Genomic DNA, 25,921 nt, shown 5'->3' on the forward strand with positions numbered 1-25,921 from the left:
AGGACATTTCCCAATTGATAAGTGAGCATTTGGAAGAAAATACCCCTTGATGCAGATTGGTGTTCCAAACATGAATTCATGTCGAGGTTTTTGATTGTCATATGTCCAGCAAGATAAGTACTTTTTGATTTGGATTTGCTCACTTTGACATTAAATAAATCTAATTTTGGGGTACTCATCTCATATGAGACTGGTATAAATATTTTCAAAAAAAAGTTTTTAGTTATTAATGTAACAATAAAGTAAAGTGGACTCTAAACCGAGAGTGGCTTTCCAATTTGAGAAGCCGATTCAGTGTCAGTCCTACAAATTAAATAATAAATAAAAAATAGAAAAATAAAAAATACAAATTGCAATAATTTTTTAAATATATGACCAGTGATTTATATTGTTGGCGTAATTCCCTTGAGGGTCTCTGGAATTCAGGTATCTTCTGGGCATATTTTTTGTGATTAATGTCAAATGTATTTGGGTATTTTGTACCCATAGCACGTTTCAAACTGAAAGCATGGGTACTTTTGGTATGATAATTAGTGAAAAGTCCGCAGGTTGAAAGTGCCTGTGAACTTTGTCTCAATGTGAACGGTTTCTAAATTGCCCTCCAATATGAGGAATTTTCTAACTAGTTGACTGAAATAAACACCAAAGAGAAAATTAAATTATTTAATTATTGTTCAGTTTGAGTAAGAAATGAAGATATTGAATAAAGCTTACCTCTTGGACTAGAAACTGTAATGAAAATAGAAAGTACAGTTTTAACATTTCCATGTACCTTGGTTTTTTGAAGGAAAGCAAAGAATATTTCAGTACTGACAGCGCCTAATAAAAACAAAACAAAACAAAATCCATGTAGTTTTCTTTGAAATTGCTCATCATACATATCTTTATTTAGTCCAATAAAAAAAAGTATCATCTACAACTTTTATCATTAGTTCTATGTGGAGTGCACCATAGGGAAACTACATTATTTACAGTTTTAAAAGATTACAATAACAATGGAAAGTAAAATGCTGCAGTTACAGAATAAAGACAAAATCATACTGTAGAACATCCAATCATCTTAGGGGAATTAAATAATAAAATCTAAAATTATTAAAATTGTCTTAAACCCAAACCTTATTGTAAGCCTAATACAATTTAGTAACCCAGCAAATTTTATCAGATGAGGATCATTGTGCCAAACCAGTCTTCCCAATTGCCTCTATGTACCATGTTCTAACTGAGGCTACTTCCTAGCTGTCTGTTGTACAAGCTTGACTGACTGCAGGAAATTGCTCCTTCTTTTTTACCTTAGATGGGCAATATAGCCAAGTCAGCCTGCATACTGAGAAACTTTGCACCTCCCCACAATTATATCTGCCATCACCTCTGCTGAAAGTCTGTTGACTTTGTCTCGTCTTCCTGGGAGCTTCATATAGCTGTACCACTGCTTTGTGCAAGGTGGCTTTCTCATTGCCTATTTTTGGTTCTCTACTGTTCTGAGAAGATGAACATATACGTTTCCATATCTCATTCAACACCCAGGTTCCGGTTTCTTTTTTCCCTATTGCTATACCCTATCATTTTTCTTATAACAGCCCTCTGTATCTGACCCAAGTATGCTGAAATTCAGTCATAGTTTTGGTTACTACTACCTCTCGTTGCGTCTGTCGGTCTCAGACGGCTTCGACCTCTGTGCCTCACCTTTCTTCCTTCTCTCTCCTCAAGCCTTGGGAAGATGGCTACTGCCACGTTATCATACCGCTGTCTCCAGCGTCCCCAGAACGGCAACGGCGATGGTGTTCGCCATGATTTTCTGAGGGCTTCCTAGGGTGCGCGAGCGCACGCCACCCATGTCTTTATCCACATCATGGCAGGAACCTCGGGGGCGTCACCTCCGAGTGATTTCATCACATCCTGGTATTTAGCCTGCCCTTCATTTGCTAACAAACTGAGTTAGCAAGGATTGGACTGCTCCGGTCTAAGCTGCTCTGCCGCTTCCAGCTGCCGCAGGAAGCTCTCTCTGTGCTTCGGGGTATTTTCTCTAACCTGGGTACCCGCTCCTCGGGGGCCCTTCTGCTCTATTTCAGGTACCTATCCTGGGAAACAAGTACTCACTCCTCGAGGGCCTGCTCTCCCTAATCTGGTACCTGCCATTGATCAACTTCTTCCTGACTGGACCTTCATCTACAGCTTCAACTTCAGTGAGTACTAACCTTCAGTGTCTTCAGCTTCAGCACTCCGCTCTACATCCGGGACCTGTTCCCGCAATGCCACACTGCCTACCATCTACTCAAGTGAGAGACTGTCTCCTCTGCTGAGGATCCCTGACTGCTTCATTGGGTTATCTTCACTTCTGCCAGCTTCCCGGGCAGTGCCATCAAGCTGTATAATAAAATCCTAATTCTCTGTGTTTGAGAGTATAGAGTCTAGCCTAGTACTGCGGTTCCTCATGGGGCTCCTCCCCGTAGAGTGGCCATCACCGCAGTACCCAAGAATCCACTCCAACACCTCAAAACCATAACACCTCTATAGGTAGACTATTCCAAGCATCTACATCCCTCTTGGTAAAGAAGTATTTCCTAATATTCCCTTTGAGCCTCCTTCCCTCCAACTTCATATCAGTTCCCCATGGTACTGAATTTCCTTTTTAGGGGGTAATTTTCAAAAGGATTTACATGCTTAAAAATGGATTTTAAACATATAAATGCACTTTACGTGTGTAAATGGGCTTTTGAAATTTGCTATGATAGCTCATTACATTTACAGGTGTAACTCCTTTGAAAATTACCTCCTTAGAAGATAACTTTCAGACAAATATGTGCTGCCCATATATGCACATATATGAGCATATGGTAGAAAAAGTACATGCTTTCAATGCATTTCTAACTTTCATGCATGCTGAAACATATGGGGCAGATTTTAAAAGCCCTATGCGCACCGGGCCTATTTTCAAAAGGCCCAGCGGCGCGCGTAAAGCCCCGGGACTTGCAAAAAGGGGCGGGGCATGGGCGGACCAGGGCATGGGCAGGGCCGGAGCCTCCAGGCACAGTGGCCATTTGCTGCTGTGCCCGGGATCGCGTGAAGGCTCTCGGCCGGCGCACGCAACTAACAAAATAAAGGTAGGGGGGATTTAGGTAGGACTGGGGAGCAGGTTAGATAGGGGAAGGGTGGGGAAGGTGGGGGGCCGAAGGAAAGTTCCCTCCGAGGCCACTCCAATTTCAGTGCGGCCTCAGAGGGAACGGGGAAAGTCATCGGGGCTCCCTTCGGGCTCGGCGCACACATGTTATAAAATTGGGCGAACATTTGTGCGTGCCGGGTATCACGCAAAAATGTATGCCCGCGCGTATTTCTTAAAATCCGGCCCTATGTGCATATGTCGGGAAGTGGACATATGGGTATTTTATAATCTGCACAGATCAGATACGGGCAGGTTATAAAATACTATAGAATATCTCCACACACCCATATATGTATGTATATAGGGACACATGGAGTTGTTTGAAAGTTATCCTCATCAGGAATAAATTGTGTGAATAATTTTGCTAATTTATTTGCATAAATCTCTTATAAAATAACAATTTACATGTGTTCCATTCCCCCATCAGCAAAATTTACTGATGGGGGATGGGAAGGTGGTCATCATTTTATGTCTACGGTAAGAATCTTTGTAAATGTGATCTGTAAAGTTTTTAAGTTCCTACTACTCCTACTAGATGTGTACAATGCTTAAGTATTTACATTTTTAGTTGGTGTTTAAAGAAACTGGACCCTTAGAGCCTTAATGGAAGTTTGACAGCAGAGAAAAAATTGCAAAATTATAGTGGGTTCTGAGAAATCTATTTGGGGAGCTGAGACTGAATATTAGAACTGTATGAAAATGCAATTTGAGACATAATTGTAACTTGCTGTAACACTCTAGCACTTTTTAAATATGTTTCAATTACATTAATTTAGATTTGTTAAACTTTTTCCATTTAATTTATCATTCAAAAATAATGAAAGCATCTATAGAACAGATAACAGAACACCAAATATTCAAATGCCATATACCTTTGCCTTGGCATCCTCTTTATCATCTGCTTTTGCAGTCAGCAACATAAGTCTCAGCACCAGAGTGATGCTCAAAGGGAACTGGCCTTTCAGTTCAGGAACATTGGCTTTAATGAGCTTTTCAATCTTGGGTAGTGGGACATCATAGAAAAACACATTGCCAGTCATATCTTGGCCACGTCTTCCAGCACGTCCGGCCATCTAAAAGGGAATATTTATTTATTTAGAAGCTTTTATATACTGATTGCACGTTGAATTGGTTTACAAGGAACATTGCGGTAATGAGATACTGCATAAACAAACCATTATATTTGGACTATTGGAAAACAAAGGAACAATGGAATATAGCACTTTAAATATTATGGCATAGCATAAGTAATGAATGGAAACAAAAACAGGGGAACGGGATAATAACTGGGAATGAATTTTGAAAAAATGTTAGGAGAGTCAGAATAAAGATGGAGGAACCAAACAATGTACTGAAAAATACGGGGGGAGGAGGAGGAACTTCGTAAGGCTTCGCTGTATTGGATTCACTGAATAAGATTGAAAGGCCTGTTGGAAGAGCCTTTTTTTTTTAATTTCATTGTACAAGGTTCTATGCGGAGGTCAGGGGGCATGGCATTCCAAATTGTGGGTCCTGCTATCGAGAAAGCCCTATCTTTTGTGGAGGAGAGATGTGTAAGCTTGGGTGAAAGTATGCGGAGGGTTCCTTGGTAGGCAATTCTCGTAGGTCTGCTGGAGTAATGGAAGCGGAGTGAGTCATGTAGCCATTGCATATTTTCGTTGAAGAGGGACTTATTTATATGGGATAGGCTTTTGTATTGAATTCTTGAGGAAAAAGGTAACCAATGGAGATCTCTCAGTATGGGAATGATGTGGTCGTTCTGGCGTGTGTTAGTGAGAACCCTTGCTGTAGCATTCTGTAAGAGTTGTAGGGGTTTGATGGTGGAGGCAGGGAGGCCTAGGAGGAGGGAGTTACAGTAGTCAGTCTTGGAAAATATGATGGTCTGGAGCACAGAGCGGAAATCAGAGAGTTGTAGGAGGGGTCTTAGTTTCTTTAATACGTGGAGCTTGAAATAGCAGTTTTTTAAGGTGGATTTGATGAATGGTTTTAATGATATTTGGTTGTCAATTGTGATACCTAGGTTTCGTGCTTGTAGGGGGATGGGTTTGGGGAGGGGTGGGGGGTTGGAGTATGTATGGGCATTGGGGAATTCATAAATTATAAACTTTCATATTTTTGTATGATGCAAGTTGATTGCAAAACTATTTAATAACATGCGCGGCAGTGCGCGCATGTTATAAAATCGGGCGTAGGTTTGTTCGCGCCGGGTTGCGCAAACAAATCTACACCTGTGCATAAGTTTAAAAATCTGGCCCAATATAAGAAAACGTAACGAACAACACCGCGGGCTGGCAGGCAGGTTTCGTGAGGACTAGGGATGTGAATCGTGTCCTCGATCGTCTTAACGATCGATTTCGGCTGGGAGGGGGAGGGAATCGTATTGTTGCTGTTTGGGGGGGTAAAATATCGTGAAAAATCGTTAAAAATCGTTAAAAATCGAAAAATCGAAAAATCGAAAAACCGGCACATTAAAACCCCCTAAAACCCACCCCCGACCCTTTAAATTAAATCCCCCACCCAAATAACTTAAATAACCTGCGGGTCCAGCGGCGGTCCGGAACGGCAGCGGTCCGGAACGGGCTCCTGCTCCTGAATCTTGTCGTCTTCAGCCGGCGCCATTTTCCAAAATGGCGCCGAAAAATGGCGGCGGCCATAGACGAAAAAGATTGGACGGCAGGAGGTCCTTCCGGACCCCCGCTGGACTTTTGGCAAGTCTCGTGGGGGTCAGGAGGCCCCCCACAAGCTGGCCAAAAGTTCCTGGAGGTCCAGCGGGGGTCAGGGAGCGATTTCCCGCCGCGAATCGTTTTCGTACGGAAAATGGCGCCGGCAGGAGATCGACTGCAGGAGGTCATTCAGCGAGGGTTCCGGCGCCTCGCTGAACAACCTCCTGCAGTCGATCTCCTGCCGGCGCCATTTTCCGTACGAAAACGATTCGCGGCGGGAAATCGCTCCCTGACCCCCGCTGGACCTCCAGGAACTTTTGGCCAGCTTGTGGGGGGCCTCCTGACCCCCACGAGACTTGCCAAAAGTCCAGCGGGGGTCCGGAAGGACCTCCTGCCGTCCAATCTTTTTCGTCTATGGCCGCCGCCATTTTTCGGCGCCATTTTGGAAAATGGCGCCGGCTGAAGATGACAAGATTCAGGAGCAGGAGCCCGTTCCGGACCGCTGCCGTTCCGGACCGCCGCTGGACCCGCAGGTTATTTAAGTTATTGGGGGGGGGGTTCGGGAGGGTGGGGGATTTAATTTAAAGGGTCGGGGGTGGGTTTTAGGGGGTTTTAGTGTGCCGGCTCACGATTCTAACTATTTATAACGATAAATCGTTAGAATCTGTATTGTATTGTGTTCCATAACGGTTTAAGACGATATTAAAATTATCGGACGATAATTTTAATCGTCCTAAAACGATTCACATCCCTAGTGAGGACTAACATCGTGCTGTCCTGTGCAATCACCTCTTACAGGTAAGCAACTTCTGCTTTCTCACAGGACAAGCAGAATGGTAGTCCTCACATATGAGTGAGTACCGAGCTGAGGATGTCCGAGAAATGCACCAAATGTACCCAAAGACGTGCAATAGGCACAACAACTGGGGCGGAATTTGGTAGAAGGCATCTTGAACCCTGACGGGCAGGCGGAAGGGTGTTGGTACATCAAGTTGCAAATAGGTTGCAGTATGGAGAGAACTCCAGGTAGCAGCCCATAAATATCAGGAAGAGGTACCGAGCATAGGTGCGCTACTGAAGTTGCCATGGTCCTGACAGAGTGTGCTTTAACACGGTCTTGAAGTGGAATGCCTGCTTGCAGATAGCAAAAGGATATGCAGTCCGCTAACCAGGAGGAGAGAGTCTGCTTACCCATAGGTTGACCCAATCTGATGGGAGCAAAGGAAACAAACAATTGAGTGCTTTTCCTGTGGGCAGCTGTACGGTCTAGATGGAATGCTAGAGCCTGCTTAAAGTCAAATGTATGCAGACCCTATTCTCCTGGATTAGAATGGGGCCTGGGAAAGAAGGTAGGTAGTATAATGAATTGATTAATGTGAAACTCCGATACTACCTTAGGCAAAAACTTAGGGTGAGTAGCGGAGTACTACCCGGTCGTGCAGAGGATTAGTGTAAGGTGGATAGATAACTAGGGCCTGTAACTCACTAACTCTGCAAGCAGATGTGATCGCCAAAAGAAAAATCACTTTCCATGTGAGATAGTGAAGATCACAGGATTGGAGAGGCTCGAATGTTGGTTTCATGAGCCGACCTAAAACCAGGTTGAGGTCCCAAGAACAGGCCGGAGGGCGCAGTGGAGGTTTAAGGTAGAGCAAGCTCTTCAGAAAACGTGTTACAAGGGGTTGTACCGAAATAGGAACATCCCCAACACCTTTACGGAAGGCAGCTACCGCACTGACATGCATCCTCATGGAAGAAGTTTTTAGACCTGATTTTGACAAGTGCCAGAGATAGTCTAGAAACTTTGTGGTGGAACAAGTAAAAGGATAAAGGGACAGTGAGGAACACCATGACTTAAACCTGTTCCATTTGTAAAATTAAGATTTTCTCATGGAAGGCTTTCGTGAAGCAATCAAGACACGGGAAACTGACTCCGAAAGGTTGAGTGGTTGAAGAATTAATCTCTCAACATCCAGGCAGTCAGGAACAAGGCCTGAAGATTGGGGTGGCATAGGCACCCATCGTTCTTGGTGATCAGAAGTGGGTCCTTCCCCAGGGGAATGTGCCTGAAGAACCGTAAACCACACTTGGCGTGGCCAGTGAGGGGCTATCAGGATCATGCTTCCTTTGTCCTGACGTAGCTTCACAAGAGTCTTCGAAAGAAGTGGAAGTGGAGGGAATGCATATAGGAGACCGGTTGCCCATGAGAGGGAAAAAGCATCTCTTGGTTGTGAGTGTTGGCTGTGACTGAGAGAGCAAAAGTTCTCTACTTTGCAGTTTTGAGGTGATGCAAAGAGGTCTATGTGAGGATAACCCCAACGTTGGAATATTGAGTCCGCTACTGTGGAGTTGTGGGACCACTCGTGCGGCTGAAAGGTGTGACTCAGCTTGTCTGCCAACACAATGTCCACTCCCAGCAAGTATATTGAGTGGTAAAGGACCACCACCCATATCTGTACAGCTTCCTGACACAGGAGGCAGTAGCCTGTTCCTCCTTGTTTGTTGATGCACCACATGGCCTCCTGGTTGTCTGTCTGAATCAGGATGACCTGGTTGGAAAGGTGATCCTGAAACACCCTGAGAGCATATCTGATTGCTTGTAGCTCCAGGAAATTGATTTGGTGTTTGGCTTCCTCTGGAGACCAGGACCCTTGAGTTTGTAGTTTGGCAACATGTGCTCCCCAGCCGATGTTGCAGACATCAGTTGTAAGGGTTATTTGAGGTTCTGGAGCTTGGAAAGGAAGGCCTTGGAGGAGATCAGCCTGATTTTTCCAAGTCAGGGATAGGCGAAGTGGGTTGGTGATGTGGACAACGGCTGACAGTGGTTGAGAAGATTGAATCCACTGTGACCTTAGAGTCCACTGCATGACGCTCATGGCAAGACGAGCCATGGGAATGACATGTACTGAGGACGCCCCCCCCCCCCCCCACCGGAGACGGAGACGGACATCGGCAGAGACGAAGATGGATGCCTGCACGGGCGAAAGTGGTCCCTGTGCGTGCAATTGGGCCGCTCAAGATATGCAACTAGGTAGCTATAAGTAGATTAAATGTAGTCTATGGAGGATCACTGACAGACAAATATAAAAGAAACCAATAGATTAAAAGTATTTTAGAATAGTTGTGTCTTGTGTGTGTGGGGGGGGGGGGGGGGGAGGTAGGCAGTCTTTTCTGTGGATCCTCTCCTCTCAGTGTTAAAGTGGGAACACTGAGAGGAGAGGATCACCTTGCTGGTGGCTGAAAGGAATCAGTAAGTTTTTGCTTGGGACATTGTCTTTTTTAAAAGTATTGGGGCAAAGTTAACTATTTGGGAATATTATTTAGTGTGTGTGTGTGTGTTTGTGCCTTTAATAGACAGAAAGGCAGTGACTAAACAAGTTAGACTGTATTTTTAGTTAGTCAATAAGGTAGCAGAAAGTAGTGTGTTTATTTTTAAAAGTCTGCAGAACTCAGTGTTCTCCATACTTTTAAAGAACTGAGCGTTGTATTTAATATTAACTGAGTGTTTGTATTGAAAAAAAAATACCCACAAAAAAAACAAACCCCTAAAAGTAGCCAGAAGCTAGAAATAAGCTAAGAGCAATATATACCTAAGTAAAAAAAAGTTGAATAGTTCAGCTCAGTTACTCACCTTGGAAAGGTGTTGAGGTAGTGTGATTGGCTTGAATAGGGACAAACATTTGTTAATCAAGAGAGCAGTGAGTCACTCAGGCTGAGTAACTAAAGTTAGACTGTTTGTATTTCCCACCCCTAGCTCATCCCTTAATTTATAGGCAGGTGCCACTTTCACAAAAAAAAAAAAAATCACAAAAACTTTATTGATAATTCGATCAGACCCCCAGAAGGCCACTACCAGACACATAGTGAATTCACTAATACATTTAAAGGACGTTAGACACATTCCTACTCCCTTAGCAACCTAAAACTTAACTAAGAACTGATCAAAATTGAGATGAAGGCAGCAGTCCAGCAGCAAGAGGGGGGTTTCCCAGTCTTTTGCATCGAGTGTCACATGTATGATTTTTTACCCACCGGTGAGAAGTTGTACATGTGCATGCGATGCAAAGAGCTCCTGGCTCTCAGAGAACGAGTCCGATCTCTGGAGGCTAGAGTGGCAGACCTGGAGGAGCTGAGGCAGACAGAGAGGTATATAGATGAGACCTTCAGGGACATAGTAGTCTAGTCCCAATTTCAGACTGGCAGCCCTGGGGCTGCCTTGGAGGAAGAAGGTCTCATGATTGGAGAGCATCAACCGGGTGCAGCAGGAAAGAATCCTGTAGCAAGGACTGTTCTCCAGGTGATGCATTGTCCTTTCGCACTGAGGATATCTCCCCAAGGCCTACTGCCCAGGAGGGAAAGGTTAGGTAGGCCGTCATAGTTAGTGATTCGATTATTAGGAATGTAGATAGCTGGGTGGCTGGTGGGCATGAGGATCGCCTGGTAACAGGCCTACCTGGTGCAAAGGTGGTGGAGCTCACGCATCACCTAGATAGGATTTTAGACAGTGCTGGGGAGGAGCCAGCTGTCGTGGTACATGTGGGCACCAACGACACAGGAAAATGTGGGAGGGAAGTTCTGGAAGCCAAATTTAGGCTCTTAGGTAGAAAGCTTAAATCCAGAACCTCCAGGGTAGCATTCTCTGAAATGCTCCCTGTTCCACCCGCAGGTCACCAGAGGCAGGCAGAGCTCCGGAGTCTCAATGCGTGGATGAGACGATGGTGCAAGGAAGAGGGATTCAGTTTTGTTAGGAACTGGGGAACCTTTTGGGGAAGGGGGAGTCTCTTCTGAAGGGATGGGCTCCACCTTAACCAGGGTGGAACCAGACTGCTGGCGCTAACCTTTAAAAAGGAGATAGAACAGCTTTTAAACTAGAACAAAGGGGAAAGCCGACAGTCGCTCAGCAGCACATGGTTCGGAGAGAGGTATCTTTAAAGGATACTAATGATGCATTAGAATTAGGGCATCCCGACAGTGAGGTTCCAATAATTAGAAAAGTAGTCCAAGTGCCTGTAACTAAATACTCACCTGAGCTAAAAAATTCTAACTTATCCCTATCAATTAAAAAGCAGAATGAAAATACAAATAAAAAACAAACTTTGAAATGTTTGTATGCTAATGCCAGAAGTCTAAGAAGTAAGATGGGATAATTAGAATGTATAGCAGTGAATGATGACATAGACTTAATTGGCATCTCAGAGACATAGTGGAAAGAGGATAACCAATGGGACAGTGCTATACCGGGGTACAAATTATATCACAATGACAGAGAGGAACACTCGGGAGGAGGTGTGGCGCTTTATATCTGGGATGGCATAGAGTCCAACAGCATAAACATCCTGCATGAGATTAATTACAAAATTGAATCTTTATGGGTAGAAATCCCTTGTGTGTCGGGGAAGACTATAGAAATAGGGGTATACTACCGTCCACCTGGTCAAGATGGTGAGATGGACAGTGAAATGGTAAGAGAAATTAGCGAAGCTAACCAAATTGGTAGTGCAGTAATAATGGGAGACTTCAAATACCTCAAAATTGACTGGGTAAATGTATCATCGGGTCACGCTAGAGAGATAACGTTCCTGGATGGAATAAATGATAGCTTTATGGAGCAACTGGTTCAGGAACCGACGAGAGAGGGAGTAATTTTAGATCTAATTCTCAGTGGAGCACAGGACTTGGTGAGAGCGGTAACGGTGGTGGGGCCGCTTGGCAAAAGTGATCATAATATGATCAAATTTGATTTAATGACTGGAAGAGGTACAGTGTGCAAATCCAAGGCTCTCGTGCTAAACTTTCAAAAAGGAAACTTTGATAAAATGAGAAAAATTGTTAGAAAAAACTGAAAGGAGCAGCTACAAAAATAAAAAATGTCCAAGAGGCGTGGTCATTGTTAAAAAATACCATTCTAGAAGCACAGTCCAGATATATTCCACACATTAAGAAAGGTGGAAAGAAGGCAAAACGATTACCGGCATGGTTAAAAGGGGAGGTGAAAGAAGCTATTTTAGCCAAAAGATCTTCATTCAAAAATTGGAAGAAGGATCCAACAGAAGAAAATAGGATAAAGCATAAATGTTGGCAAGTTAAATGTATGACATGGATAAGACAGGCTAAGAGAGAATTTGAAAAGAAGTTGGCTGTAGAGGCAAAAACTCACAGTAAAAACTTTTTTAAATATATCCGAAGCAGAAAGCCTGTGAGGGAGTCAGTTGGACTGTTAGATGATCGAGGGGTTAAAGGGGCACTTAGAGAAGATAAGGCCATCGCGGAAAGATTAAACGATTTCTTTGCTTCGGAGTTTACTGAAGAGGATGTTGGGGAGGTACCCGTAATGGAGAAGGTTTTCATGGGTAATGATTCAGATGGACTGAATCAAATCACGGTGAACCTAGAAGATGTGGTAGTCCTGATTGACAAACTAAAGAGTAGGAAATCACCTGGCCTGGATGGTATACACCCCAGAGTTCTGAAGGAACTAAAAAATGAAATTTCAGACCTATTAGTAAAAATTTAGAACTTATCATTAAAATCATCCATTGTACCTGAAGACTGGAGGATAGCAAATGTAACCCCAAAATTTAAAAAGGGCTCCAGGGGTGATCCTGGAAACTACAGACTGGTTAGCCTGACTTCAGTGCCAGGAAAAATAGTGGAAAGTGTTCTAAACATCAAAATCATAGAACATATAAAAAGACATGGTTTAATGGAACAAAATCAGCATGGCTTTACCCAGGGCAAGTCTTGCCTCACAAATCTGCTTCACTTTTTTGAAGGAGTTAATAGACATGTGGATAAAGGTGAACCAGTAGATATAGTATACTTGGATTTTCAGAAGGCGTTTGATAAAGTTCCTCATGAGAGGCTTCTAGGAAAAGTAAAAAGTCATGGGATAAGTGGTGATGTCCTTTCGTGGATTGCAAACTGGCTAAAAGACAGGAAACAGAGTAGGATTAAATGGACAATTTTCTCAGTGGAAGAGAGTGGACAGTGGAGTGCCTCAGGGATCTGTATTGGGACCCTTACTTTTCAATATATTTATAAATGATCTGGAAAGAAATACGACGAGTGAGATACTCAAATTTGCAGATGACACAAAATTGTTCAGAGTAGTTAAATCACAAGCAGATTGTGATAAATTGCAGGAAGACCTTGTGAGACTGGAAAATTGGGCATCCAAATGGCAGATGAAATTTAATGTGGACAAGTGCAAGGTGATGCATATAGGGAAAAATAACCCATGCTATAATTACACAATGTTGGGTTCCATATTAGGTGCTACAACCCAAGAAAGAGATCTAGGTGTCATAGTGGATAACACATTGAAATCGTCAGTTCAGTGTGCTGCAGCAGTCAAAAAAGCAAACAGAATGTTGGGAATTATTAGAAAGGGAATGGTGAATAAAACTGAAAATGTCATAATGCCTCTGTATCGCTCCATGGTGAGACCGCACCTTGAATACTGTGTACAATTCTGGTCACCGCATCTCAAAAAAGATATAATTGTGATGGAGAAGGTACAGAGAAGGGCTACCAAAATGATAAGGGGAATGGAACAGCTCCCCTCTGAGGAAAGACTAAAGAGGTTAGGACTTTTCATCTTGGAGAAGAGATGACTACGGGGGGATATGATAGAGATGTTTAAAATCATGAGAGGTCTAGAACGGGTAGATGTGAATCGGTTATTTACTCTTTCGGATAGTAGAAAGACTGGGGAGCACTCCATGAAGTTAGCATGGGGCACATTTAAAACTAATCAGAGAAAGTTCTTTTTTACTCAACGCACAATTAAACTCTGGAATTTGTTGCCAGAGGATGTGGTTAGTGCAGTTAGTATAGCTGTGTTTAAAAAAGGATTGGATAAGTTCTTGGAGGAGAAGTCCATCACCTGCTATTAAGTTCACTTAGAGAATAGCCACTGCCATTAGCAATGGTTACATGGAATAGACTTAGTTTTTGGGTACTTGCCAGGTTCTTATGGCCTGGATTGGCCACTGTTGGAAACAGGATGCTGGGCTTGATGGACCCTTGTTCTGACCCAGTTAGGTATTTTCTTATGTTCTTAGGAGGAGCCTAGCCTACCTAGGGGCAAGCTGTGCTGGGGATGGAGGGAGGGGCTTGGCCTGGGGGAGAGGGTTGGCTATCTTGGAGCCGTGTGGAATGCAGACCTTGCTGGGTGTGAGGGCAGGCTATTCTGGCACTAGAAGGGGGGAGGGGGGAGGGAAGGCTGGCGGGGCTGGGCAAGCCATGCTGGGGTTGGGGGGGGAAGGCAAAAATAGGGGCCTCCAGGAAATTTGCATGAGTGGCTGTGCTTCTGCTGGGGCTGTGGCTGGGGGGGAAGCCTGGGCTGGAGCTGAGGGGGTGGAAGACAAGACAGTCTGTGCTGTTCCTGAGGCTGCGGGGGCAGGCTGTGTTGGGGCTGAGGCTCAAAGTGGGAGGGCAGGCTGTGCTGGGGTTGGGGGGAATTCATAGGGGCCTCTAGGGTATCTCCAAAAGTGTCAGCTAGTGCCACATTAATAAACATTTAAATCCATCTGTTCCAACACACACATTGTGTTCTGCCAATGAAGTACTGCTTGTGGTTCTACCACTACTGTAAGCATGGCTATCTGATATTTAAGCAAGAGCTTGTTCTGACCTGACACCTATGTTAGGGAACATCTCTGCCTCTAAAGAGATTTAACCTTCAAATAATTGGGAGTACAAAGTATTTGCAAACTTTAATCCTATGCAGGGTGTTAGAAAATTACCCTCATAATATACAATTCTGTTTTTGAAACTAGTACTAACTATATATCTATCACATATGTGTGTTTAAATACCTGTCTGAAGTTCAAAGCATCCAAATAAACTGAATCTTCTGTGAAGACAACAGATTTACAGGGCATGTTGATTCCCAAAGCTAGTGAGCTAGTAGCTGTGACCACCTATGACAAAACAAATACATTAATTATGAACATACCGCATAACTTTTACATATTAGCTAGTGTTGGGGGAACAAGAAGGCTAGGAATGCACTTAATTTTTGGTGCACGTGATTGTGCCAGAAATTAGAAAAAGATAGGTTTTCAATAGCTTTTTAAAAGATTTCAAGGTGGAGGCATTTTGTAACTGCACTGGTATGGATGTCCACAATCAAGGTTGGCGATAAATATTGCTCGGTTTCTGGTAAGGTTCAGTCTTTCTAGTTCAAAAGATGGTACTTCGAAAAGATTCTCAGTCACAGGGCATAGCTGTCTGTGAGATTTATATAGTTGAAATATTATACATAACTGTAGTGATGAATCATTATTAAGAAAGTTATAAATTAGAGTTAACACCCTATAATACATGTGATATGCTATAGCAGAGCTCCTCAACCACTGTGTCATGGCATACTAGTGTGCCATGGCAAGATTCCTCCTGTGCCATGGTGTGCCTCTTCACCCCCTCCCTTTCTCATCATGGCCAAAGAGAAGAAGATGCTGGTGGGGCCATGGTGGAACCCATCCACTGCGGCCTGAAAAATTGAGTAGGCCAGCTGAGTCACAGCGAAGCCTATCTCACCGCAGCCCAAGAGGTGGAAAGGACTGCGGTGGAGCCTATCTCACCGCAGCCCTAAGAGAAGAGGAGGCCCTAAGTGTGTGTGTGTGTGTGTGTAAGCCTGTATATATGTGTATGTTTGAGAGCCTGTGTGCATGTGAGAGCCAGTGTACATGTGTTTGTGACAACCTTTGTATGTGTGTGTGTGTGTGTGTGAGTGTCTACCTATGTAGTATGTATGTAACACCTTGTGAATGGGTGAGAGCCTGTGCATATATGTGTGAGAGTTTGTATGTATGTGTGTGACAGTCTGTGTACATGTGACTATGTATGTGGGAGAGATTATGTGTGTGTGTGTGTGTGTGTGTGTGTGTATGTGAGAGCCTATGCATGTGTATGCATATGTGTTACAGCTTGTGTATGTGTGTGTGTGTCTGGTATGTAAAAGCCTATGCATGTGTATGACAGCTTGTGTACATGTATGTGTTTGTGTATTATACCTATGGGAGCCTATAAAGGCTCTCATACGCACACAAGCCCAGGAACAATGTGTGCAAGTGTGGGCTAGACCCAAGCATTCTCCCCTCACTCTATTTAACCCCAGCCCTCTTATCCCCCCTAGGCTGCAGCAGTCTGTAGTTTCCTCCTCCCTCTCCCCATGTTGGATCCCAGCAATAGGGAGGGAGAGAGATGAAATATGTGTGACAGCATGGGCATGAATATGAGAGAGAGAGAAGAAAATTTGTGCAGCCCTCCTCCTCCAATCCATTACAATCTCACAGTGACTGGAAATCAAAAGATCCCAGGTATGGAGAAATAGGTGGGCCCGGTGCCGCATAACCGGAGCCCAGGAATATCAAATGGAGGACAGGCAAAATGGGGATGGGGGGGGGTGCAGGAAGGGAGCACAGCGAAGATCGATTGCCGCGACCCCCCCCAGCGCCACCGCAGGCCCCACTCACCGCTGGCTAAGTAGAGAGAGAGCAGAGAGCCACTGGCTACGCCGGGGGATGTGACATCATCGGGGAGCGTCGTTGGCCCCCTCCGATGACGCGCCTCGCCCTTTAAAGGGACGGCACACGCGGCCTGAGACCCCTTTTCACGGATCGTGCAGGAGACCAAGACCCACCCTCCCTCCCTGAGTGCTTTACATTAAGAATAATTAAAAAAAAAAAAATTCTTGCGGATATGTATTTGCAATTTCCATCAGCAAGGTTGATGATACTAGGCAATTTAATAACATTTATTTCATTGTTGTACTTTTCGTCGCAGCTGAGCAAGGCCGGTACCCGGGCCGGTTAGGCAGGATTACAAGCGGTGCTAGTGTCATCGCATGACAGTGTGGTAGCCGATGGCACCGGGAGGCGTAAAAGGCGATGGCCCCCTTGCTTGGGAACAAGGCGGGGGACCTACAGAGTTGGGCTGCCTTGCTCGGATCAGACAGCGAGCAGCGGAATATGAAAGCCGCCGGCTCGGGTATCCTACCAAGTTAACATGTTATGTTTTAAAATAAAGCTGCGGCCATTTTACTTCCAAAAACAGTCTCAGTGTGATCAATAGCATAGAGTATAAGGCGCAGGTAGCATTACGTACTGAACGGTGGATTTAGACTGCACGACCGACACAAGAGTGAGTGGCTGCTGCTAACGTTACATGAGATTTTTTAATCCTTATTAGTTTTAGTTATTAGTTGTTCTATGTTTGTGCTGTTTTGAAATATTTTACTCGTGTTTTGGGAAATGTTTAACATTTTCTAATTACTGAATGCTTTATTCATCAGGGACCCGATCTGAAAACACGTTTAGTGCTGGATAGCCAGAAAAGTAGGACTTATCCAGCCAACTAGTGGCCCACTGAAAATCAGCAGCCGCTAGATATTCAGATAAGTCACTTATCTGGCTATCTTTTAGCTGGCCAATTTGAGTGGGCAATGGATGGATCTGGGCTGTGCTATGTATCCGGTTAACTTAACTGGACAAGTAGCAATATTTGTTCCTATCCAGTTAAGTTAATCAGATAAATTAGATCAACCATAGAACTGATCTAACTTAGCTCTATTTAACTTATCTGGCTAAGTAGCGCCTTGACTACGGATATTCAGCGCCATAGCCATATGGCTGAATATCCCTTGTAAGTTAGCCATGTAAGTGATACCTGGCTAAAATACTTTCACAGCCAGCGCTGAATATCAGGCCCCAGCTGTTTTGAAATATTTTATTGGTGTTTGGGGAAATAGAACGGAATTATTCAAGTTTTTAAAATTATTGGATGTTCGTTGCTGTTTTAAAATATTTATTCTTTTCATTAGTATCATTTTATGAATGTTTTATATCTTTTGATTTTATTGCTGGGGTTCAGCATGGAGAGGGGAGGAGAGGAGGATAATACTGTTTGCTGCAGCTGGGGGGATGAGGGTGCTGGAGTTACAAAGAATGAGGGGAGAATGCTGGGGTCTAGCCTGATGGCTTGGAGTTTCTAAAACTGTTGTTAGGAAATATAAATATCAATGGAGAGCGGAAGCCTGCAGGGGAATGTGGAAGCACATTTAAAAAAAATTTATAAATGAAAAGCTATCTTGGGGAAAGAAGCTAAAATCACAAAAATATTATACGTGCATACATTGCCACTGATTCTGCTGTGATTCTCATCCTATATTTCTAAATTGTCTAATTATATTTTAGGCTTTTTACACTGTACTATTTAATTAAAGTAGATTTCCTGGCATTTTCACAGTCATATGACCAGTGACTAGCAGGTATGAATATATGACATTGTAAAATGTCGTTCAGTGTGCCATGAGGATCAAGTAAACTTGAAAGTGTGCCCTGATATAAAAAAGGTTGAGAAGCTCTGACATAGGTGACAAATTACCTAACAGTCAGTTTTCAAAATGTTTAGGAGCCTAACTAAGAGTAAGGCATCTAAATTAGCATTATTGCAAATGTAATAGGGCCAGGTTCCTAAATTTAGGATGCATGAGGTCAGTATTCAAAACAGCTTGACCAAACAAACCTCAAGTTTTAAATATCCCACCCCATTGACTGGAAAAGTTTTAGCTGGGTAAGTAATTTCTTGGCTAAAATTTTGACAGATAAAAAAGAAGCAGGGTGGAGATTTTCTGGGGTGTGGCTTAAATTTACTGAGCTAGCACTAATATCCGGTGCTGGTGGAGTAAAGTCATTTGGCTAATTCTGGTTGAAAAAACTGCATGCCTAAAGGTTGTAGTTTTTCCAACCTGGCTGGAAAACATTAAAAATAAAAGTAGCAGCCAATTTGTCCCTTCTCCTTCCGATGCCCAAATCTCTTAGAAAAATGATCAGGTTAAATAAGTCCCCCTTCTTCCCCCCTCCCCTACAAAGATATTTATAAAAAATATCAGGTTAAGCAAGGCTGATTCCAATCTCCACCTTTACAGTCTTAATATTTTTGCAAATCCTATATTCTCACCCAGAACCCTCAAAAAAATCCCAAATGCACTGAAATTCCCAGGAAAAATAAAACTGAACATTTAGGTCCCTAGACATACTCAGCAGTGATTTATTTATCCAGTTTGTTAAAATAAATTTACTTTCCTTGCAATGCATAGAGCAGACATTCCCAAATCTGTCCTGGAGGAACTCCAGCCAGTCAGGTTTTCAGGATATCCATAATGAATATGTATGAGATAAATTTGCATCAGTGGAGGCAGTGCACGCAAATCTCCTTCATACATATTCATTGCAGGTATCCTGAAAACCTGTCTGCTGGGGGTCCTCCAGAACAGGTTTGAGAACCATTGGCATAGAGCAACACTGTACCTTTATTTCCCCCTCTGCTCAGAAGCCTGGAGGTCTCCCCAGATGAAAAAAAAATTGGGCATCTTACAATAAATAATTGGTCATAACTTAAGTTGAACATTCATTTCCAGATTAATTTTCAGTAGGCTCTCTGTTTCTCTTAAAAATAGATCTTGTTGAGGGAGTTCCAATATGGCTGAGTAGCAGGTGGCAGCAGTGATCGTGAGCTCTTGACCCCTCAATTGTATATTCTGCTAAATCTTTCTCACCTATGCTTGAAATATAATCAAAGACCCACCAAAAAGATCCTTGTTGATGATGAGGGCAGATCAGAGCATCCGTCCTAAAAGAACCACCAAAACAAACACATTGGAGAAGACAACGATGTTGAAAGAGGCCTTGTCAGATGATGAGTCCCTGGGGGAATTAGGCCTCCCAAGTGATAGGCTTGAGACGATCTGGGAAGTGATGAATAAAATTGAGAAACACAACAAAATCAGCGAGGAGTAAAGGCTGGAACTCGTGGTGAATCAAATTTCTAACTTGGTGGCCACAGCTGAAAATTCGACTTGGCTGGACAATTTCCAGGAACGAATAGATGACATGGACATGTCCTCTACAAGTACAGGCCACAGGCTTGACAAGCTGGAAAAACTAATGCAGAAATTAGCAGTAAAGCAGGACCGTGAGCCTGTCTGAAGGTGCAGAGAGGTCTAATCCCATTAGTTTCTTTATTAAATGGCTCCTGCAAGCAATCAATATTCAACCCACTAAAGCTGCACTTAAGATGGACAGAGCGCACAGAACCATGGTGCAGAAACTTGCTGGAAATGCCCAAACTCAGACCTTCCTGGTATGGCTGCATAATTATGTGGATAAGATGAAACTCTTGGAAGCCTTGTAGAAGACACCAGATTTAAATTGTAATGATCACTATGTTTGCCTTGTTCAAGATTTCTCCGCCAGCAGGGTTACTTAGAGGTGAAGCGTCTGCTGCGTTCCAGTGGAGCATAACATATCTTTGTTATACCTGGCTTGATTGCGTGTCCGCTATGAGGAACTACTAATTTCTTCGAGTCAGCCTCAGAGGCTGAGCAGTATGCAAACGGTCTACCAGCAGCTGTGACTGGAACTGCCTCGACATAGTCTGCAACCTATACCTTAAAAGTTTGGTAAAGAGGTACTGTGTATTGGAGGGGTTGAAAGCTTTGATTTTTTTTAATGTTTTTTTTTTTCTCTTTTAACTATTTCGAAGTTTAGATTCTGTATGGGTAAGGGGTGGGTGAATAAATGGGTGGTTATAAGGTATTAAATAGGGTTTTTATTAGGGTATATGGCTGTTGGTTTGGGTTTTTTTTTTGGGGGGGGTGAAAGTAAAGTTCATAATGGCCCTTTCATGAACTTTGGCGCACACATTATCAGATTACAAAGGCTGTGCAGGATCGGAGGACTCACAAAATGCAGTTGTACCTGTGCAATTTATTTTACTGCGATTGCAAGATGGCTCTGGCAGCTGCATAATCAGACAGCAGGGGTTCGAGTGATATCAGCATGATGCTGGTGTCTGGTGGAAGCAAGGCAACTGCCAAGCGATGGCCTCAAAACAGACAGCACAGACTTATTATCGTTAAATCGGCACCCTGATAAGAGACATCAGCTGGTCTGCTCCTCCCTGTTTTTGACTCCAGGGCATTCCACACTTATCTTTATGGTTTGAGGGTCATGCTGGGAAAGTAATTTTGGCAAAGGGAGGGGGTAGAAAGTGGGGTTGAAAAGAGAGAGATGGAGAGTTGTGGGGTATAATGTTGGTCTGTTTCTAATACTAACTGCACTAACCACATCCTCTGGCAAAAAATTCCAGAGTTTAATTGTGCGTTGAGTGAAAAAGAACTTTCTCCGATTGGTTTTAAATGTGTCACACGCTAACATCATGGAGTGCCCCCTAGTCTTTCTATTATCCGAAAGAGTAAATACCCAATTCACATCTACCCGTTCTAGACCTCTCATGATTTTAAACACCTCTATCATATCCCCCCTCAGCCTCTTCTCCAAGCTGAAAAGTTCTAACCTCATAGGGGAGCTGTTCCATTCCCCTTATCATTTTGGTAGCACCGACCAGAATTGCACACAGTATTCCAGGTGCGGTCTTACCATGGAGCAATACAGAGGCATTATCACATTTTCCGTTTTATTCACCATTCCTTTCCTAATAATTCCTAACTGTCGGTTTACTTTTTTGACTGCCGCAGCACACTGAACCAACGATTTCAATGTGTTATCAACTATGACGCCTAAATCTCTTTCTTGGGAGGTAGCACCTAATATGGAACCTAAAATTGTGTAACTATAGCATGGGTTATTTTTCCCTATGTGCATCACCTTGCACTTATCCACATTAAATTTCATCTGCCATTTCGATGCCCAATTTTCCAGTCTCACAAGGTCTTCCTGCAATTTATAACAATCTGCTTGTGATTTAACTACTCTGAACAATTTTGTATCATCTACAAATTTGATTACCTCACTCGTCGTATTTCTTTCCAGATCATTTATAAATATATTGAAAAGAAAGGGTCCCAATACAGATCCCTGAGGCACTCCACTGCCCACTCCCTTCCACTCAGAAAATTGTCCATTTAATCCAACTCTCTGTTTCCTGTCTTTTAGCCAGTTTGTAATCCACGAAAGGACATCGCCACCTAACCCATGACTTTTTACTTTTCCTAGAAGCCTCTCATGAGGAACTTTGTCAAACACCTTCTGAAAATCCAAGTACACTACATCTACCGGTTCAGCTTTATCCACATGTTTATTAACTCCTTCAAAAAATGAAGCAGATTTGTGAGGCAAGACTTGCCTTGGATAAAGCCATGCTGACTTTGTTCCATTAAACCATGTCTTTCTATATGTTCTGTGATTTTAATGTTTAAAACACTTCCAACTATTTTTCCTGGCACTGAAGTCAGGCTAAACGGTCTGTAGTTTCCTGGATTGCCCCTGGAGCCCTTTTTAAATATTGGGGTTACATTAGCTATCCTCTTCAGGTTTAATGGATGATTTTAATGATAGGTTACAAATTTTTACTAATAGGTCTGAAATTTCATTTTTTAGTTCCTTCAGAACTCTGGGGTGTATACCATCCGGTCCAGGTGATTTACTCCTCTTCAGTTTGTCAATCAGGCCTACCACATCTTCTAGATTCACCATGATTTGGTTCAGTCCATCAGAATCATTACCCATGAAAACCTTCTCCAGTATGGGAACCTCTCCAACATTCTCTTCAGTAAACACTGAAGCAAAGAAATCATTTAATCTTTCTGCGATGGCCTTATCTTCTCTAAGTGCTCCTTTAACCACTTGATCATCTAATGGTCCAACTGACTCCCTCACAGGTTTTCTGCTTCGGATATATTTAAAAAAAAGTTTTTACTGTGAGTTTTTGCCTCTAAGCCAAACTTATTTTCAAATTCTCTCTTAGCCTGTCTTATCAATGTCTTACATTTAACTTGCCAACGTTTATGCATTATCCTATTTTCTTCTTTTGGATCCTTCTTCCAATTTTTGAATGATGATCTTTTGGCTAAAATAGCTTCTTTCACCTCCTCTTTTAACCATGCCGGTAATCGTTTTGCCTTGTTTCCACCTTTTTTAATGTGTGGAATACATCTGGACTATGCTTCTAGGATGGTATTTTTTAACAATGACCACACCTCTTGCACACTTTTTACCTTTGTAGCTGTTCCTTTCAGTTTTTTTCTAACAATTTTTCTCATTTTATCAAAGTTTCCCTTTTGAAAGTTTAGCGCGAGAGCCATGGACTTGCTTACTGTTCCCCTTCCGGTCATTAATTAAAATTTGATCATATTATGATCACTATTGCCAAGTGGCCCCACCACCGTTATCTCTCTCACCAAATCCTGTGCTTCACTGAGAATTAGATCTAAAATGTCTCCCTCTATTGTCGGTTCCTGAACCATTTGCTCTATAAAAATGTCATTTATTCCATCCAGGAACTTTATACCTCTAGCATGTACCGATAATACATTTACCCAGTCAATATTGGGGTAATTGAAGTCTAAATGCAGAAGAAGCAAAACCATGCACGTAGGCAAAACACACAAAACGCTGGTGCAGGATAAATGTTAAATCACCAATCAGTGGTGTATTTTAATAAATTCCAAAATCACAGGGTAAGAGAGTTCATATCGGCAACTCCATAAATTCAAATCATCCATGTAAAGGAAGGTCCCCCGACACGGACCCGTGTTTCGCCAGGCTGCGTCGGGGGGGACCAAGGGTACAGTCAAATCTAAGGGTAAAAGGGTCTAAATTAGAATGGTGAAAAATATTGGCTACACAGTACAACCGTAACAAACAGGTACATACCTTTTTGAATTTGAATTTATGGAGTTGCCGATATGAACTCTCTTACCCTGTGATTTTGGAATTTATTAAAATACACCACTGATTGGTGATTTAACATTTATCCTGCACCAGCGTTTTGTGTGTTTTGCCTACGTGCATGGTTTTGCTTCTTCTGCATTTGGACTTGTGCCATAATACTGAAGCATTTAATGGCTACCGATGATTACACGTTTAGTTATTCTGAAGCGGCTGTGAACGCGGTACTCACTACGAGCCCATTTTTCGAAGACGCAGCTCCGGATTCCGTCTCCCCAGCCTCATGGACAGAACTGATTAACGCGCAGAAGCGCCTGACCAGAGCGGAACTTCACTCCTCTACGCTTATTGAGTATTGCCGCACTCGGCGGATCCCTCGGGGACTTCGCATGCAAAAAGCACCACGTCTTCATACAGACAATTCCATCTTTCTTGCATGCTGGAATAAGATTCTGAACAAGTGCTCCCTGGACCTGATGGTCCTTATTATAGAAACTAACAAAGAGCTGATTGAGCAGCTTAAAGAAGAAGTGTCACAAAAATTGGACAGTATTAAACATTCTACAGCAGTGAAACATTTGACCAGCAATTACAGGAGTTTCAAGAAAATTTGTCTAAATTTCGCACTGACCTTAAGGCGGTTAAGTTTAGCAAATTTCAACGAGATGCTACTGATTACCACACGGGATACGTGTATAAATGGATGAACCAGAAGCCCTCCAAAAAGGTCACATTCGCCGAGGATACCTCCTCTGGGGACTCTTCTGCGGAAGAGTCAAGGGCCCAACAACACCAGGGAACTGCTCGCCGCAATCGGGGTCCGCAGGCTCACGGAAACACTCTAGCTCTGACGCCTCTCGATCAAGCTTCAAATGCATCCCTGGATACAGCCTCTTCTGGACAGTTTGTATCCTCACGTTATTCATCAATTGCCGCGTCTTTTTTAGACTCGGGTCACAATCAACGGAACACTCGCAGCACGCGTTCAAGGGGCGCTACGGTCCCGCAACGTGCACAGAGACAGACGCGCGCAACGCAACCGCAAGTGGACCCGTGGCAATAAATTCTGTGTTAATCAGTAGTCTTACAGACACGAATCGTGAAACTGTTTTTGACCTATCCTCCCGTGCCCTTTCTGAGAATGAACTAAAGCTTCTATATAGGGGGTTATCATTTGTCCCCACGGTTAAAGGTGACGTGTTTGACGTATTTACACATCTTCATCGGTTCTTTAGAATACTTCGATTGAAACTGTTCTTTAGAGACTCCTCTCCTGCTGTTGACATGTCCGTGGTCCGTCCCAGGTCGCGGTGGATCCCTCCTGGCCCCATTGATGTGTCCCTGGGGGCGTTTGAACGACTAGTGAGTAAGGGTGTATTAGACATTTTCTCCCGCAGAAAATTTGTGCGGTTTAACTTGTCAAGAGCGGAATCACAAGCACTGTCTGGGTTAGCTAGGGATTCATCTATTATCATAAAACCCGCTGACAAGGGGGGTGGCATTGTTGTCCAGGACCGTTCTGAGTATGATCATGAAGCATTACGACAACTCAATGATCAGGAGTTTTATACTCCCCTATCCAATGACCCTACGGATCAGTTAAAGGCTATGATTAGACAAGTGGTCCAGGAGGCAGCTGACAGACATATGATCACTTCAAAAGAAGTACAATTCTTGACTACGCCACACCCCATAATGCCTCAATTTTACACTTTACCTAAGATTCATGACTTTAGACCATCCCCCAGGCCGGCCTATTGTTGCAGGTATTGGTTCGCTATTAGAACCGCTGTCACAATTTGTTGACCTTTTTCTTAAACCCTTTGTGTCACAAATTCAATCATATATAAGGGATTCTATGCATTTGATCACCATCTTGGCTGAGCTGGTTCCCCCCACTGAACCTTTTTTCCTGGTTACATTAGACGTGGTATCCTTATATTCTAATATCCCACAGAATGAGGCCCTTCAAGTGGTTTTTAATACTCTGGAAAAACGGCCACGTCCCCATCGTATTTCTACACATTTTTTAGTCAAGCTATCTGAACTGGCCCTGACTAAAAACTTTTTTCAGTTTCAGGATCTATTTTTTCAACAGATAAAAGGGACAGCCATGGGGGCCACCATGGCCCCCAGTTTGGCTTGTCTTTACATGGACCAGTTTGAATGTCAATATATTTACCCTTCAGAGTGGTTTTCTTTCATTCCCATGTGGCGTCGATATATAGATGATGTCCTACTTATTTGGAGGGGCACTGATGTCCAGTTCTTTTGTTTTCTAGACTGGTTAAACTCTCTAAGTCCACATATTCAGTTTAACTTTAACATACACCCGAGGTCTATCGCCTTTTTGGACATTATGATTACTGCAGATGTACATGGTTTTGTAACCACACTTTATC

At 43.1% G+C, this 25,921-nt stretch overlaps 1 protein-coding gene across 1 annotated transcript in view; it reads right to left on the minus strand.

Annotated features, from left to right (window-relative positions):
• Window positions 1-25,921, minus strand: part of DDX60 (DExD/H-box helicase 60) — a 444,355-nt gene that overhangs the window by 107,427 nt on the left and 311,007 nt on the right. Inside the window, 3 exon segments of the mRNA XM_029604155.1 lie at window positions 715-819; window positions 4,033-4,233; window positions 14,643-14,747. Coding sequence (XP_029460015.1) covers window positions 715-819; window positions 4,033-4,233; window positions 14,643-14,747 — 411 coding nt within the window.

This window comes from Rhinatrema bivittatum, chromosome 1 (genome assembly GCF_901001135.1).
Source record: "Rhinatrema bivittatum chromosome 1, aRhiBiv1.1, whole genome shotgun sequence".
Taxonomy (NCBI): domain Eukaryota; kingdom Metazoa; phylum Chordata; class Amphibia; order Gymnophiona; family Rhinatrematidae; genus Rhinatrema; species Rhinatrema bivittatum.